At 40.0% G+C, this 18,353-nt stretch overlaps 1 protein-coding gene across 3 annotated transcripts; it reads right to left on the bottom strand.

Annotated features, from left to right (window-relative positions):
- Window positions 1-117: 117 nt before the first annotated feature.
- Window positions 118-16,821, bottom strand: golga2 (golgin A2). 3 transcript variants are annotated; one of them, XM_046374858.1, is made up of 27 exons: window positions 16,670-16,821; window positions 15,338-15,490; window positions 14,021-14,089; window positions 12,397-12,443; window positions 12,014-12,077; window positions 11,282-11,341; window positions 10,654-10,734; window positions 10,087-10,125; window positions 9,900-9,962; window positions 9,412-9,505; window positions 9,182-9,288; window positions 8,886-8,944; window positions 8,544-8,685; window positions 8,242-8,331; window positions 7,925-8,032; window positions 7,722-7,809; window positions 7,421-7,563; window positions 7,017-7,235; window positions 6,550-6,663; window positions 6,152-6,376; window positions 5,792-5,891; window positions 5,457-5,548; window positions 5,056-5,284; window positions 4,570-4,731; window positions 4,369-4,475; window positions 3,829-4,006; window positions 118-3,587 (listed from the first exon to the last, which is right to left on the bottom strand). In XM_046374858.1, the coding sequence occupies exons 1-27, from the start codon at window positions 16,715-16,717 to the stop codon at window positions 3,319-3,321; spliced, it is 3,150 nt and encodes a 1,049-aa protein (XP_046230814.1). In that variant the 5' UTR covers window positions 16,718-16,821; the 3' UTR covers window positions 118-3,318. The 3 variants fall into 3 exon arrangements, with proteins under 3 accessions (XP_046230814.1, XP_046230813.1, XP_046230815.1); XM_046374857.1 differs by lacking the exon at window positions 14,021-14,089 and adding an exon at window positions 12,804-12,962; XM_046374859.1 differs by lacking the exon at window positions 14,021-14,089.
- Between the last annotated feature and the right edge of the window lie 1,532 nt (window positions 16,822-18,353).

Here is an 18,353-nt window from a genome sequence, read left to right as displayed (position 1 = left end):
GGTGGAGCCATCGTTAATGTTATGAGCGACGCTTTCCCTACTATGACAAGTCAAACTGCCTGCTTTATCTTCATGCATATCACACCGACAGTTTGGAATCAAAATTACAAAGACATGTTTAAGTTGCTCAATCAGTTTTATTCAGGAAAAGGGGAGAAAATATTACTCAAGGAAAAAAAAAAAAAAATCAGTAAGCTTCTGACAGAAGCAGCCCTCGAACAAATCAGTTCTCTGAAAGATCCTTCATTTCCATCCGACACTCACTTCAATTTTACATTAAAACTGATTAGTTGTGACACTAACTTATTCCAAATAAATAGAATATTTTCTCTTTTTTAGTCAATCTTTGTATTAAATCACAGCCAGTCAGCAATCGCCAAAGCCCGACTCTGAGCTAACACACATACACACAGTCCACACCGCCAGTAAACATGGCCGAGCAGCTTGTCCCCCACACACCAGGCATAATGAATATACAATATGTTACACAGTTACAGTATATACAACACCTGTTTTACAATAAAGACAATAAATGCTCTCTCATTGCTATTTGTTTCAATCACGCATAACATATTTAACAGTGAATTAGAAAGCATGGGAAGTAATTTTTCCCACCTTCTTTTATTATTTTACAACCCCTGGAACGACACTAAATTGATTCTTACTGTATATTTTAGCTCCTCCCAAAAACACAAGGAAAGAAAAACTTTGTGGCACATTTCAAAAGAAACTGAAAAGCGACAGAATTCGATTGAGAATGAGAGCAACCACAACATTTATTTACAAAGTGCTGTGGTTTAGGGTAGACACCATTCTGTTTACTTTCCCTATTAAAAACAAACAAAAAAAACACCAACAAATACATATGGCCTCCACATACCTTATTCATATTTTAATTATATTTTTCCTGAAAAAAAAAATACAGAAATTGCGCTAATGCTTTCTGTCCTGTTGCTTTTGTTGATAAATATCAATGTGCAATTTAATAACCGAGCAAATGTGTCTAAACAGACAAAATCTTAATGTTCAAAGACATCCGAATAAGACGGTACAAATATCTCTAGAACAGTCTTATAATGAGACCCTCGTTTCCTTGCATGTTAAAACCATGCAAAGCCTCTGCCTTAATTTAATCTGAAATGGTGTAATGTGACAGTGCAAGTAGTTAACAGCTGTCAAGGGAAAGAGATGTGCACTGAAGATGCCACTCAGTTAATCCTCCAATCTGCATGTGAATATGAGCACATCCATCTGAAAGCCCAACACCTTTAGTGTCTTCAAGAAATGGTATTTAGTCAGTCCAGATGTTGGGATCCTATCTAATTCCTTGTTTTTAATGCCCAAAAGGAGATTTGCCAATTGGAGTGTTTGTTGGCCAGTACAAGAGTAACAAAAAAGGAACATGACAAATTCAACTGTTTTTGTTCACTGGTTTTAAATGCGATGTTAATTTTTGCTAATTTCTGATTGGTCCTTCTCTTTCAAGAAAAACATCACAACCTCGCAAAGCGAGCGATCTCATTAATTTCACCCTCTCTACTCATATTTACACACCTTCCTCTTTCAACCTCCGAGTGCAACGGTGCATACACTCGCACAAACACACACTTTCAAATAAATTTGTTTCAACTGGAACCCTCAGCTTAAAAGAGTGGCTTCACAGGATTCACCTTCTTCCTCCTCAGAAGTTATTAAGCCCAGCTAAGAGGCTCCATGGTACAAACATCATCTGCCCAACGAGCCAGAGAGGACAGAGCTGAACGAGAAGCTTTGTACAGTTTTAGTGCAATCTTACTCATATAATCTGATACAACCCTACAAAAGATTCAGCATATGCAACTTCGGTTGAGGAGGAAACAGTATGGGTTACACACGCATCACGTACACTTACATTCCAGTTGTAAAGGATTGCATTAATTCATCCTGATATGTTAACCTACAAACAAGTGTAACAGAGCAGGCTCTCAGGAACGAGAAGTTGGAGCTAAAAATGGATGAAAAGCTCTGATGAGGGGGGAAAAAACATATATTTTCATGACTTGAGTGATGAGAGTGTGGATTAGAGGATTGTGATGACACTGGCCAAATGTTTTAAGAAGAAGAAAGATTATCATGAGTGCAGATAAAGAGATTCTAACACCACATTTCTTGTAACTTCGTCAAGCAACTGCACCTTGGCATCCATCACACTAATGCCAAAGATAAAATGTAGAACAACTTGCAGAAAACAATGATGCAGAAAACAGGCCCTGGCACTGCATCCCACCCAAGTTCTATTATTTATCTGCATAACAAGATGCCCTTTTTCACTGTTTGAGCAACTAATGAGAAAATAATGCCTTAGTACCTTTAACCAAAATTTGTATTGTTTCTTCATGTGGTCGTTAAATTGCATCTGACCCCCAACAACTTTGAAACCACCTTTTTGTAACGTCTGTGACTTCTCTCAGTCTTACAGGATGTGTGACATCACAACACAAATGTTTCACATATATTAACATTTTGCACTTTACAAACATACGACTTATTTTCAGTGTTTGAAGGAAAAAGACAATGTAGAGAAAAGTTAGTTTGAGGAACAGAACCAACCTGCAACACCTGCCTCCACCTCCCCGAACCTGAACATGTAACTAGCGAGCTCTTGACGTCGAAACAGATTCAAAACCTATTATGATAGTATGAGCTCTAAGCTTCTTTGCTGACTTCTGCTCACACCCCACTCTTCATCATTTCTCCTCACATTTTGTCATTACACAGACATACAGGTAAATATTGTGGTTAATACATTCAAAAGTGATGCCCTTTATTTTTTGGCATTTGTATAGTGAATTGTGGAAAACTGAGATTTGCACTAAAATTAAGTTGCACACAAACAGGCTGCTAATGTCTGACAGCTCTTTAAGTACTTTGTCAGCGAGGGGGCGGAATATATGGCCCCTTTATTGCACTTTTGTGTAAGATGAGAGACAAGAGGAAATATGGGAATCAAAAATTCTGGTAAGGAGAATAATCAGATTGCATTAAGGAATCCTGATTATCTCTTTTCTGGGAAGAGCATCATAGAAAAAAATCTACACATTTGTGCCAACAATAGAACAGTGAGGGGGCATTTTAATTCAACTGGGTCAAAGACATTCACATATCTGTGACCAGTTTTGCAAGTGTTTGTAAATGTGATAAATAAGCTACAAATATGGTAAACTGTGGTGTTTAATATTCCTCATACTTTAACACATGTCCATTATCTCTCTCTATCACACACACGCGCACACACACACACACACACAAAAACACACCAGGCTCTGTCACACCCACACCTCACACCACCAGGATTTTGACTTCGTCCTGTTCGTCAGGCCGGTAGAAGAAGGGAATGCAGGGGTTCTCCCCGAGAAAGGGAGGTGATCTTAGCGCTCCTTGGGGGTTCTGGATCTCCTGGAGCAGCTGCATGATCTGCTGGGCTGTGCCGTCCTCTTTGGGCCCCAGAGACTTTGGGTCGGCCTGGGCTGACCCGGTTGAAAATGTCTGGGAAGAGGGGGCTTCCGGGCCTGTGGCGGCCTCCGACAGAGGAATGACTTCCATGGCTTCTGCAGCAGGGACAGAGAGGGAGAAGTTAAATTGAACATAGAAAAACAATTTAATTGACTTTAATTCTTAGGACAGCAAGTGGCAAATCATCAGCTGACACACCAGAAACAACCCCAATTCCAAAAAGTTTGAATGCTGTGCAAAACAAATACACTCAAACAATACAAAGCCCTTATTAACTTTATTCATTTCTGTAGATATATGCTTATTCTTAATTTGATGCCAGAAACATGAGCCTACCTGCTCCATCGACAGCATTAGGCTCTGGGTGCTCTGGGTGAGCGTGATCCTGTCCAACAGGAAGCAGATCGGGGTTCGCTGAACCTGCGCCGGCCACTGCGCCTGTGTAGCGGCTGTACCAGTCGTTCCTCTCAGCGACCAGCCTCATCACCAGATCCTGCAGCTCTGCCAGCTTCGTCTGATGGACAGTGCCGACAGAATGGCAAGGATGCGCACAGACAAAACGTAAATTAGAAGATAAAAAATGCTGCAGCCGTTACTAAACATGATTACTGAAGCCAATATGGAATCATTCTACTGTACAAGAGCTTCATCACTATCTGGCGACTATCTAGACAGCAATATGTCTTCACATGTTTTGTACTTGAATTACTTGTGATATTACACAGCAACAATGAGGTTGAAGCGCTGACTGTTTTGATTTGGGGCAGCCATCAGCATCACCTACTGCATCTTTTCTTCTCTGCATCAAAACATCTTACATGACTGCACTGCACTAATTATTATATTCAATTTAAAAAAAGGTTATTTTTACAGTACCTTCATCTCCTCCTTGTCCTGGGCCAGCATGCTGATGTACTGCTCCTTCTCGTGGTGTTTCTGCTTCATGATGGCTCGCTGATTCTGATACAGGGCTATGTACTCTCCTGGAAAGGCATACAGAAAATATTGTAACAGAAATGGTTTAACATTATTTGTAAACAAAGTAATATTTACAACAAAAGTAGCCTACTGTCTCACCTATAGTATCAGTCTCTCCAGACAGCTGAATACAGCGGTGCTCCAGCTCCTCCACCCTCTCCTTCAGGTCAGCTTTCTCTTGCATGAGGGAAGTGAAACGCTGCTGAAGCTTCTCCATGGCTGCTTGCAAGGCCTGATGAACCTCCACTGGCACTCCTCCTTCTGGGAAGAATGCAAAGCATACACCTGGTTTACATAATCCACCCCATATCCTTTTTATCTGCATAATCAGACGTCATTACTGAATGTATTCAGGCTTAATTAATTAAGGGTGGATGATGTTCCAACTTCAGATCTTGAAGGTTTTCAGAAGCTAATTTTCAGACGAGTCACAGAGATCTTCCACCCTAACGCTTAAAGGTATTTGTAGGAACTCACACACACACATTCATTGTCTTAGTGTAGAGAGGTGCAGTGTTTCACATTACACTTTAAAAAAAAAACTGGCAAGCATGCACCCTTACAAATCGTGTAGTTTTCCCTCACCTGAATGCTCGTGACTGTGTTCACAGTGACTATGTTGGCCCTGAGTGTGATCGTGCTTGTGATGCTGGTCATGAACAGGTTTGTGGATGTGGTGTTGCTGTTCAAGTTGGAGTGCCACAGCGGTCTGGTGCCTGGCTGCCATGTGGAGCCTGTGCTCTTCCTCCAGTTGCCTCCTGGCCTCGTCCCTCTCTGCCTCCAACTCAGCCAAAGCTCCTCGGATAAACTCCTCCTGTAGAGGGTAGTGATGGCAGGGGGTAGATGAATAAGGACAAATGAGGGGAAGCTTTTCGCACTGGTATGATACATGGCACTTAAACTTGTTTCCGGCCTTCATGTGTCTTAAAAAGCAAAGCAAATGAAAACACGAAGATTTGGGTAAGATCATTCATCAGCATCCTCACCATCTCCTTCTGGCTCTCAAAGTCTTCTGGGATTACTATAGAGGAAGACTTTTTTGGGCTCTCTTGCAAGGACTGGCTTTCCACTCCATCACCTTTGTGACATGATGACAAATTTAAACTATTAATAGACTATAACAGATATATTTTCCTCATTGCCATGTGAAACAAGTCATTATGCAGTTGAACATATGGGTCATGAACTTGAACACATTTTTTAGCACTTAATTTCAAAAGGGTGAGAGCACACAATGAAAAATAATCTGAAGAAGCTTTGACAATCAGAGCAAAAAGAAAAAGTACTCATGCATGAAGTAACCAGTAACATAAAAGCTCACCTTGGTCTCTGGCTGATGGGGCAAGAGCTGAGCTATTGAGCAGCTCCCTCACCTCAGACTTCAGCTGCTCGTTGTCTCTGACTACCTGCTCCAACTGCTCCTGTAGGGGGAGACAGAGAGTCATTTAAAACGATGGAAAAGTAGTTTGTGTGTGTTAAGGATATCGGAGAGATAAAGAAAGGACAGAAGGATACAAAGACATAATGATCTGACTCCAGGTCCTTTAAAGCAGTCTCAACTTATTTGCAAGTGCATGATCTTTACTGCATTCCATTAAAAATATAAAAACACATTGGATTGAAGTATTTCCATGTATCATTAATGGTCATGTGACCAAGGCGTGATTCCTGTGATACACACCTGCGCTTGTCTGAGCTGACTGTGACTAATTTCCAGTTGCACACGACCCTGGCTTTCATCGTGCTGCAGTCGGTCCATGAGCTGGATCTGCTGCAGATACTGGTGGTGGAGCTGTTCCCTCTCTGAGGCCAAGGTCTGGTAGCCAGCACAGTACTGCTGCAGATGGGCCACTACCTGGTCCCTCTGCTCCATCAGCCCCTGAGTCTCCTTACTTTTCAGTTCCAGCTGGAGCCAAGGGAACAAATAGGAAATGAATACAAAGAGAACAAAGAAAATGACTGTGTTGTTAGAAAACTTATTTTTCCAGATGCTATTATCATACTGTATATTGCTTATGTTGGGACACTATTATGTGTCTGTCAAGGAGTTATTGTTGATTTGAGTGTGTGCAACTATACCTGCTCCTTCACGCTGTGCAGTTCCTCTTGCAGTTCACCCATTCTGCGAGCCAACTCCTTTTTCACATGTTGCTCTGACTGGATGGCAGTGGTCAACTCCATGTTCTCATTAGTCTGCACACACAGAGAGATTTTGGCTTAAAGGCAGCAGTCTCCCACCCTCTGAGCTAATAGCTGTAAAGAATGTGCTTTCTTAATCTGTGATATCTTTGTCAAGTTATTGTTACAGAGGCATGAATCAAACCTTAGTTTCATCACTAAATAAAGACATGAATGAGTTCAGACACAAAAAGCATTTTAAGGCAAGAGTGCTAGTACGATGAAGGAAGAAGAAAAGATGGAGATGATCCATGCAAAATTACAGCAAGTTAGGACAGAAATAAAAGATATATAGTATATAACTAACAGCACTCTCAAAAGGTGTCATTAAAAAAATGACAGATGGATAGCAATATTTTCAGCCTCACCACTTTGACAAAACCGTTCTGTAGCTCAGCCAGCTGGTCCTTCAGTGTGCGGTTCTGGGTGAGAGCACGGCTGATAGTGGCCTTGTCCGACTGAACATCCTCCAACATGCGCCGGCGGTCCTCTTCCTCCTGAACTTGGCGCTCCACCTGCTGCTCCAGCTCCCCCAAACGCGCCTCCTGCTCTGCACACAGGCGGCTCAGCTGCTTGTTATCTCGCAGCTAGGGGAAATATTACAAAAGCTCATTATAAAAACTTCAAATGTGGGAATACTAATGATGTTTGAAACATTACATAAATAACATATCAGCTTATATAACATTTTCATATTCATTTCTTGTGGGCAAATGACCACTATAAGACCCTGGTTTATAACCTGGTTTATACGTATCAATATAACGTATACCTGTGCCTGGTACTGCGCAATGAGAGAATCTTTTTCCTCTTGCAGAGTGTTGAGGGCCTCCTGCAGAGCCATCTCACTCTCTGATGGCCCTGAGGACTGAGGCTCTGCTTCAGCCTGAACCTCTCTCTCCTGCGACAATAATGCTGGTGGAGGAGGACAACAAGATGGAAGTCAGTTATCAAGTTTTATATATTTGCTTCAGAGAAATACACCATGCTTTTCTTCATCACATCAAAGAAGGAGCTGCAGAATATCAAGGAAAAAGAAGAAGCACTACATTAGGACAGTGTGACTGTCCTACCTGCAGCATTTTTCAGCTCTGTGATGCTGGCTTCCAGTTCTTGGACTCGGCTGATGTTTTGATCCCTCTCCTCTGCAACCAAAGACACCTGCACAGACAAAGAAATCGACACAGTAATTAGTACACAATTAGTAATTTGTTTGACTCCTCTTAAAAAAACCCAAACAAACAAAAACATACCCGTCTCTTCATTTTTAATTTACCTGTGTTAGCAACTGTTCTGTTTTGTCCTTCCACACTCGACCCTCCTCTTGGATCTGCTCTGCATAACAGTCCCTCTCTGTCTTTAGTTTGGCAATCGACTCCAACAGCTACAACATCAAAAACATAAAAAGCAAAATTGTGTTAACCAAACAAAACCTTCTGGTCATGAAAAGGAAGAGGAAACCAGGGGAGTTACGACAACTATGACTAAGGTATATGTTGTTATAAAGAATTGGTTGCAGGGGCCTGATGTTGAGTACCTTTGAGCAGTTTATCTGCTAAAGGGCCACAAGCTTTAGAATAAATAAACACAGACCTGGTGATTCTGTACTTCCAGATGCTGCTTCTCTTCCAGCAGTAACTGGACCTGCTGGTTAGCACTGGTGGGATCTGACTGACTGGAACACTGGAGCAAAATAAAAAGGGCAAACAATGGAATGAACTGCATGTAATACAAGAAAGAAAATGTGGCTCCATTTCTGGCAAACACGCACTTAGGGCTCTATATGAGAAACTAATATATACTGATGTATTTAAACTAATCCCAAACATTAGCTTTCAAAAGACGAGTTTAATTGTGAATGTACTGTAAAATGTTCTGCCAGTGTCTTAATGCACCTGTTGCAACATGAGATCAGCTATCTCAAGCCTCTTGCGGAGATCTTCCACCTCGAGCCTCATTGCTCCATTCTCATGTGTACTCAGCTTTAGCTGCTCCGACAGCTCTGAGTTCTGCTGCTTCGACTCCTCGCTCAAGTTGCTGTGAGCACACACACATGCCAAGATTGTTCATCATTTCTCATCTACCAGATTTGAACAGGACTTGAAGACTTGTTCATGCCATCTGTTGCTGTGTTGTATTTTGTACAATTTGATGGAACCGTCATTAATGTCAAAGCCTCTGCTGCGGAAACATGATGAAATACATCTCGTTGTGTATGCTAGGCTAAATGGACTTACTTTAGTCTAAACATTTCCAGCCTCAGGTTGTCTCTCTCCTTTTCAAGCTCTTTGTTGTGCTGGAGACAGAATGGAAAGCATTTATTAAAAATAAACAAAGACACCAAAAATAATTTAAAACAACAGAAATGAAGAATGAAGGTATACGATTTTGTGTGTTGCTGCCCATTTGTGTTACATGCATGCAGCACTTTGTGATTGAATTTCAGTAAGTTCGTCACATGAGTTACATATGGCATCTGCATTGCTCATTTCTGAGTGAATTCATGGGGATTGATCAGTGCAACGTCTGTTACTTTTTCAAACTGTTTCTGCTGTGTTGAGACAGAGGACAGAGTTCTCTCCAGCTCTGACACTCTCTGCTTTGTTGCCTGCAGACGGTTATTCAACTCCTCTGCCTCAGCTAAACACACACAAACAGAAAGAGAGACAAACACAAACAGTTATGTGTTGTAGAGATAAGGTCTTGCCAAGATCTTTCATTTTACAGTGCATGTACAGCTGATTATAAAACACACATACACACCTGTTTTCTGCCGTGCCGCCTGTTGTGTATATTGTAGTGCTGTTTGTAGTTCTGATTTCTCTGATACCAATATACCAATGGTTTGGATGTGTACCTTGGGAAAGAACAGAGAAAGAGGCAGCACAGCTTTTTTATGAGATCATATAATGTCAACTGACTTTACATCAAGTCGCTTGTTAAATTAAATGAACTAAATAAAAGTCTCCAAAGAGGTGTTACCCTCAGAGTTTTAACCTTGCAACAGAGACTACACAATTTATTCTTGACAGGGTGAGTGGACAGGAAAAGGACCGGAATGGGGAGGGTGTGCTCTCAGATCATATTTCTGTCCAGTTGACTTTACACAGCGATATATCACATGGCAATACAATGAGCCACTTTTTAACCATTACTGTACTATACTATTTTCTGCAATTACATTGTCTCAGAAATTCTGAAAACACATCATCAGACAACTTTAATCCATGCAATTGAGTAGGAGAAGTTACCTGCAATTGTTCCCGCATAGCTCCCTGTTCTTTCGAAAACCTCTGCTCAAATTCTTTTCGCTCCTGAACGAAGAAAGATGCCAAAGGTCATTAATGACCAGGAAGAAAGCGGAAAATTCAGTAGACTGGAAAAACAGAAACAGGAAAGAAGAGACAATCCAGCAGAGAAAAGGGAAACAGTATTTACCTTTTGCAGCTGCTCTGAAAGCCCCTGGGAATGCTGTGCCTGCCAGACCAATATGATATACATTAAAGTTTGGGAAAGATCAACCTTTCTTTAACACCTCAGCAGTGTTACACTTTTCTGGTTGCGTAAAACATAAGCAATTCTGGCACAAAAGACCTCATCTGCATGCCAGACAGGACATGTGTAGCACAAGTATTGAAATAATAAACCTATTCTGTTATCTGTTATGTTAACATTTTTTTGCTTATTTGAAGCTTTGAATTTGTTGCGGTTAGTGTGCTAAACAGGCATGATAATACCTTACAATTAGATATCTACAATCAGGTTATAACAGATTTGACCAAAGTGTGCTCCTTATACTCAAACTATACTTTAGTCAAACTAAGTGAAAGATAAATAAATAACTCAAAACCCATGCATGACTTCTTCCAGTGTGCGATTACTCAAGATGACATGCAGAATGCATACAGTACATGCGCATGTGGTAACTGTGGGATGATTGGAAAGGGGTTTCTCCAATCACACAAATGTGTGCACACAAATAAGCATACACACACAGCTTCTTACCAGCTGGTCTAGCTTGGTATTGAGCTGAGAGTTTGTTAGGTTGCTGGACTCCAGGGCGGCTGCCAGCTCCTGGTTCCGACTCTATCACGTGCACACATGCATCCAGGGAAAGGAGGGGAAAAAAAGAAGAGAGGGTATAAAGTGCAGTGGCAAAATTTAAAACAAAGAACACGGGGGAGGAGGAGAAAAAATTCAAATGTGAATTATTAACATGGAGGCAAAATATAGCACCTTCACAAGTGATGCAAAATGCTTTTCAGATAATGAAATGTGAAGCAAATAATTAAAATAAATGATGACTGTTGAACTGGTTAATGGAGCCAGTTGAATGGTAAAGGATCATTCATTAAAACTAGACATGAATCATTTGGAAGATGTGGACCATGTGACCTCAATTTCTCAAGTCCTTGAGAGTTTTCAAATTACACTTCATGGGTTAATCTAACAGTCATTGTAACAAGTCCTATAACAAATAAAGAGCTGACAGAGAAAACTCATTCATGGCACATTATGTTGATACTAAATACAGTTTCATTTTATATGTAGACACTGCAAGAACATGATTCTATGCTTTAAAGAAGTCCCGTCCCGTCTATTTTACTGTCAATCTTTCCGATTTCCAGCTTACCTCCAGTTCTCTCTCATCACTACGAGGTGCAATGTCGCCATTCACATAAGCAGCAGATGACTGAAATGACACAGAAACACACAAAATTTAGTCTTTGACAGTGCCCGTTCCGAATGACTAGACCTGAAGATGATTACGCTACTGATTCATCAAATATATAAATGATGCCCATACAGTCTTTAACTGTGTCAAAGAAACCTGATAAAAAAAAAGAACCCTTTGTGATTTTCTGCTGTGCAAAACCAAACCAAGTTCAGACAAAATACACTAAGCTGGTTTGGTGCATCAGCTGGATGCTCTCAGTGTGCTTGAGGCCTTTGGGAACAACTGGCAAATACAAAAATGCTTCTACTGCATTCCTGCCAAGAATAGATGCAATTCACACTGGCTGAAAGTGAACATCAGTGGTGTTGGAGCCTTACACTGTATTAGGGGTGTAAGAAAATACTGATACACTTGAGTATCTCATTATTATCTTTTTTGATACTGAACTGAAAAAAAAAACTATTAATTTTTATTTAACAGTTTACATCAAAGATTCATGGAAGTGGTTCACTTTTTCATGTTTAAAACCCCTACTGCTCAATAGCTGTAATCTATCTTCAGCCATCTGGCTCTTTCACTCCGATGATGACAATAATTTGCCTTACTTACAGTACCAGAGAGAGAGCGAGAGTGAGAGAGAGAGCGAAAGAGAGAGAGAGGATGAAATTGGTATTAGTAAAATAATACCTCAGAGACCAGGCCGTTCAGTTGCTGTGAGAGCTGTCGCAGGCTCTCTGTGGAAGACAGTGGTCTGGAGGATAAAACACACAGAAGTTTGCTGTGACTGTTTTTATTTTCAAGATTAATTATTATTCAACGGCTAGAGTGGCAGCAAATATTGGAGCCAGAGTAGTATTATATATTATACCTAATTTATGATGTCAAACTGCAAATTATCACATCCTGTCATAACAGGACAAAACTGTGGCATTTTGCATTAGCTTCTTCTATCATGACAACAATACTTCTACCCAGTACACATACATAATAAGCGCCTTTTGTTCTGTGCATGGTGTGTATTTTCATAAAAATATACAAGGGTGTCACAGACAGTGAAAGAGGTGGCCCACCTATTATCCTCTGTTAAACTCTCATTGCCGTTGGTATCAGGATAGTCCTGCAGAAAGACAGCAAGATTGAAAGAGGAAGGCAGAATAAGAGAGTTAAACAGATAGAAAGAAAGAAGGGGAACATAGAAAATATGGTAAGAATATCTGATGAAAAGTGTCATCAGTCATGACAATGCACATTATCACAAACAAAAAGCAGATGCTGTTTTATTCTCGCTCACAGACACACACACACACAAACATTAGTAAAAATGCAGCAACTAGACTTTTAAAACTCTTTACTATACTGACGCATATATTTTTATATGTGACAGATTGACAACAGAGGAAATATTGATATTTAAATACTGATTTTAAAAACAACAAAAGAGAAAGAGAGAGACAGTGACAGAAAGAGAGAGACACACCTGAATGTCAGTGTTGTGACTGACAGACTCAGGGTTAATAGTAGTAGCAGTGTTAGCACTAGCGGGGTTAGACACAGGTGAGCTGCGACCAGTCTCGCCCTTTGGCTCCTCCAGCAGCAGGGGAACTGAAGACCCCATGACCACCATATCAGCAAAGGTCTGAGGTGACACATACACAAAAAATGCACACTGGTTTAATGCCAAGAAAAGGAGCAGTTATGATGACAGATCAACAGAAGATCACAATGATGTCTCAAACATTAAGTGTCCCATGGAAACACATGGACTGGACTTGAATTAAGGTTATAGCTAACTTGATTATGTCATTTCTATGTCCAGATAAGCGAGCGATTGTCCACAGTCTGAGAAGAACTAAAAATTTAATGAGAATATGGAGGGACTTTGTTGCGTTATATTTTTTGTGGTAAATAGCTTACAAAGGCCTTCAATGCAAGCTTGGATACTTATGGTGATGGTCGCTTCAGGAGGGCTTTTTGGCTGCCCAAATTTTTGCCTTTCTGCAAACCATGGAGCATTTTGAAACATTTGCAGAACGAAATCACTGACAAAACTCAGACAATGCTGTATAAACAATAACATAAATTTGAATCACACCTCACTGATTTTGAATTTAATGAGAGTGAGACATTTGTAATAATCTGTAATAAAATAAAACAGAATGGTGCTGAAAAACAACAAAAAACAAACAAAAACAGCCACACAGTTGAAGCAGTAGTTGAAAAGTGAAAGACGCATACATTTCTTGTTCTGCCAGATGCATGTCTGCATGATGCACCCAGGTGCAGATATCATAGGTATGTAAATCCTGAGACTCATGCCACACATTGTGCATGCCCTGCCCAACCACACTTCACTTCTGCATAAAATGAAAGCTAGAAGATCACCAACAACACTGGGATGAACTCAGAAAAACAACTGTGCACCCTCTACATTTCTTAATCATTAATGCACTCTTCTGACATGGGCTTAAAAAGCACAGCACCAATGCAAAAATTTGCACTCAAGCTCATGCCATGCCTTCTGGTGTATGTGACAAATTAAATATGTGCACTTGATGTGAGAAGGAGGTAATAATGGGGAAGCAATGTACAGTATTAAATACCATGAGGAGCAGCTATTTACAGCAGAGGAATGTGAAGGCAGAAAAAACAGGCAGAGCGGAAACAAAGAAAGAAAAGAGAGAGACAGAGGCTCACCTGACTGTTGCCATAAGGAGGTAGGACTACTCCATTACTTTGACTAAGTGCTTTCAGAATACTGTCAAACTACAGGAAAAGAAGAAACGAGGGTGGAAGATGACAGAGATGTGAAAGGGGAGAGAAAAATTTAGAAAGTGATAGAGTTATAGACAAACAGGAAAACAGAAGCAGCTGCTACAAGGAATCTTAGAAGGAGGGTGTCTTGAAGTGGCTGCAGTGTGCAATGAAGAGAAACTGAGGCAAGTGTGCCTGGTCCAAATGGTCAGTAAATACTGTGTGCATTTTTATTGCAGCCTTTTTTTAACTACCAATGATCAATACAACACCAGAATTAAAATTAATAATAGTAATAAACAAGAGTTAAATCAGAACGATTTATTTTTAAACCTTTTTCTAGATTAATCCCTGGCTGCTTCAGCTTCCTCTATAAACAGCTCTAGAAACTAAATACATTTCCCCTTGCTACCATAACCAGCATCAAGTCAATAATTCTTCAAACTGAAACTTGACTTTGTTAATGATGGCAACACACCCAGATTTTCTGTCTTATTCTTATTACACGAGTCTTAACCAATTCTAGCCAACCAAAATCAAACATGCTTAGACAATAAATTGCATCAGAACAAACAATGAGACTCAGAAGCAAGCTGTGACGAGTCCAGATTCCAGTCAGGCTTCGAAAACCACAGACTGACAGTCACAGCTTTCAACTGACCTGAAAGTCAGCCCTCGTGTATACATCTGTGGAATGGACTCACACACCTGTGTCTTCACAGGCGCTCTCACTCACTCACAAAACAAACTTTACAGAAAGGAATACTGCTTGATATTCAAATGTAACAGTAGTGACGGGCCATTAATAGTGTGAGCTCAAACAGCAAGGCATGTGACTCTCTCTTTTGTTGACACTTTTAGTAGTTTTCCAAAAATCACCATAAACCAAATATAATGTCTTATTCAGACATTATTATTAAGTCTAAATTTGAATTCTACAAAACATTTTGTGATCATTGGCTAAGCAAGCCATTATAAATCATACCACAGGGAGACAACAACCAATACATTAAAGCATTTGGATGAATTTTATCAGGTTTATACAGCTATAGGCAATTATAGAATTGTAGCAGATTGTAATGTTATATATCTCTAATGTTATAACAGCAAATGAAATATAAATATAGAAACAAGAACACAGAGACAAAGTCAAGCACTACCTTTCTTTAACAGTCTGTTAACCTCAAAGAAATTTTTGTTTGATCAACAAGGGCAGGATGATGATCAGGTAAACAAATGGAGACAATGGGACTGACTTACATTGTCTGGAGAGCTTCTGTCCATTGAAGGTGCATCATTTTGGCTAGGTCCCTTAATCTTCCTCTTCTTCTTGGCCCCTGCTCCTCCTCCTCCTCCACTACCTTTTTCTCCTCCCACACTAGCAGGGGAGCTCTTCTGCTGAAACTCCTTCAGCTGACCAGCACATAAGAAAAGGAAATAAAAGAATTGCGACGAGCGCAATGAGCAGCTTTTAACAACTAGATACACTGTTCATAATGAGTCATCTCTCAAGATAGCTTTTCGAAAACTGAAAATTCACAGCCACTGTCAACATGTTATTGACTGTCACATCTGACTTATTCTGCAGATTATTTTTCCAAACCAAACAAGATAAATTTGATAACTTGGCGCAAAGTATGAGCATCCATATGCAGCATATTCAGTTGGACGTTAAAACACACTTTCCACTGTTTATGTGTTTTTTGGGATGGGGCCTGTGACAAAGGGGACCAGAGGGAATGACAGGGAAAGGTTTCTAAAATATTGGGGGTAAATCGCAGCGAATGTCAAATGTTATCACCACGACGAATCACTTCACCCACAAACATTGTAGGGCAGCAAGAAATGCTGACGAGTCATTTCCTGAGGCTAACATTTCACAGCTGATAAGGCCATCTTCCTGACTAGCCTAACAACAAAACTAGCTAAGGCACACCGCAGGACAGGGAAGAGGGGTGTCAGCTGTCATAACACTGCCCGTCATTCTATCCAGCTAACATATCTGTGCTACAGTGCTAGCCCCGTGTTTGCTGTAAAATTGTGTTGTGTTAAACATTTTCTTAAATAACACAGCCATCCGTAAGACAAGCCAGGAGGCTGCTCGATTGTAGTGTGGCATTCTTTACTCTCACGCATAGCCAAATATTCATTAGTTAGCCCGCTAGCTAACGTTAACTTGTCTAACGTTAGTTAGCACGTTATGGCTTGCCCTGTTTAACGTTAGCTAGAAAGACACATGAAACCGTTGATCAAAGAGAGTTTCAGTTAACCCGTTGATTAACTAAACGGCGTGGCATGCTGTAAATGTCTCAAAGAACTAAAAATAGTCTACATAATCTGGGAAAGTTAATGCTATCAACAGAGGCCCCAAAAGAAGCACCGGTCTCTCCTACACACTGAAGGTTCGAGAGGAGCGAAAGAGGTGGGACAAGCGACAGCGGAGAGGTCGGACAACGTGTAATGACAACACCCCTGATCCGTAAAGAAATTTAGAACAAGACTGAAAAAAGACTGGCAACACAAACCAGCAGAACACAGATAGGACCAATACTTCCTATGAAATTGAGGGGTATCAATTGTAAAATACTTTACCTTTTTCTTAGCTGCAGCGAGTTTTATTTGCCTGCTCTGGTCGGCCATACTGCTGCTCTGGTCAGCGGACCGAACCACGTCATCAGTTTGGTGTCTGGTGGTGTTCCTGCCGGTAGGGGGCGCAAGGCTCAGACTCTGATCCTCCCTACATTATGCAGAAATTATTTGGACACACCTAACCTGTATATCAGTTATAGCGATTCTTAAGTCTGTTATTTTTATTGAGTTAATAAGTCTTCACATGGTATGGTGTCAGATATTGTTAAAAATATCTCGATGAAATGTACTCAGCTGACGTAGTTGGCTTCTCCTTGTCTTTACTGTCACTTGTTACTTTTCTTCCTTATCTGCTCTGTCAGTCTAGTTTGTGTTCTTACGCACTTGTTTGAATGTCCAACTAATTTAAACATGTAAGGAAAAAATGTGAAGAACAGGTAAAAATTATTATTTGTTTTGTTTATTAGGAATGTATTTATTTTCTCTTTATTTTGCTTTTTGTCGTAGACTTACGTTTATTTCCATCTGTTCAGCACAACAACAAATAATAACATAAATGATAACAATAATATAGATAAACATGCATGAGTATCCATACATGCTGATTTTAGCCTCTTATCAATCTTGTCAACAAGAAATTTTAATTTTATGTTTTTGGAGAGTAATGTCTGCAAAACACCTAGGTGTAATCTCACTCAAGAACATGCAAATTCAAAGAAAATGGACCAGGTCTAAGATTAAACTTAAGAACTTCCTTAAGTGGCAGTAAACTGCTAATAATAAAACAACATAATTTACATTTTAGCATAGGAAAAAAATGACAAATTAATAATGGAATTATTGATATTACCATGGCATTCAGAAATGAAAGTAATGTAGTCCTTTATCCACAATAAAGTAATAAGGAAAATAAAGTAAAACATAAACAAGACAAACAAAAAACAATACAGATGATCTGGTAAAATATACTAAATAATGCAGTTATTTCAGGGATATATTGATTGCAATTAATATGTCTATTAATAAATGCCTTTCTCGCTTGAAATCAGCAATTCCAGCATCTGATCTGTCTTGCCTCTTCTACCATTCAGCCAGCAGTGTCATAGTTCTTCCTCATACTTTAGAAAAAAGAAAAAGAAAAAGGAAAAAAGAAAGGACAATTTCTTTTCCGCAACATGCTCTGCCACAAGCTGGACAGCCTCTCAGTCATGCTTACATACCTAGCTTATCAAAAACTAACTTTCCTCCCTGTATTATTATGTCAGGTTTTGAGAAGGGAGAAGACTGGCAACAAAAGGCCAGTTTGTATTCAAGACTCCCTCTGAGGACACACCAGTCTGACCCACAGGGACCAGAGGAGCCTTTGGATAGGGTAAGAGGGATTTGCTGGTGGTGACACAGGTCAGCAAAAAGCAGTGGACAAGTCAAATGAATAAATAGCGCTGCTGTCTAAAAACCCACAAATCTTCTAAAAACTCTCCTTATTATACCCTCAAACAAGCCCTTACACACAAGATTTAATCATTTCATATATCTTCTGGTTATTTCTTGTGATTGCTAGAATTTTCTAGCTATTTCTTGAGTCAAGATAGAATAAGGCAGATCACTGTGCAATAATATCAATAAAATGATTCTTGAGTCTAAATTTTTTGTTATGTTTCTCTGTGATCCTCATATTTAGCCTGAT

This window comes from Scatophagus argus, chromosome 20, assembly GCF_020382885.2.
Source record: "Scatophagus argus isolate fScaArg1 chromosome 20, fScaArg1.pri, whole genome shotgun sequence".
NCBI lineage: Eukaryota > Metazoa > Chordata > Actinopteri > Scatophagidae > Scatophagus > Scatophagus argus.
This window is presented reverse-complemented; position numbering and strand designations above follow the sequence as displayed.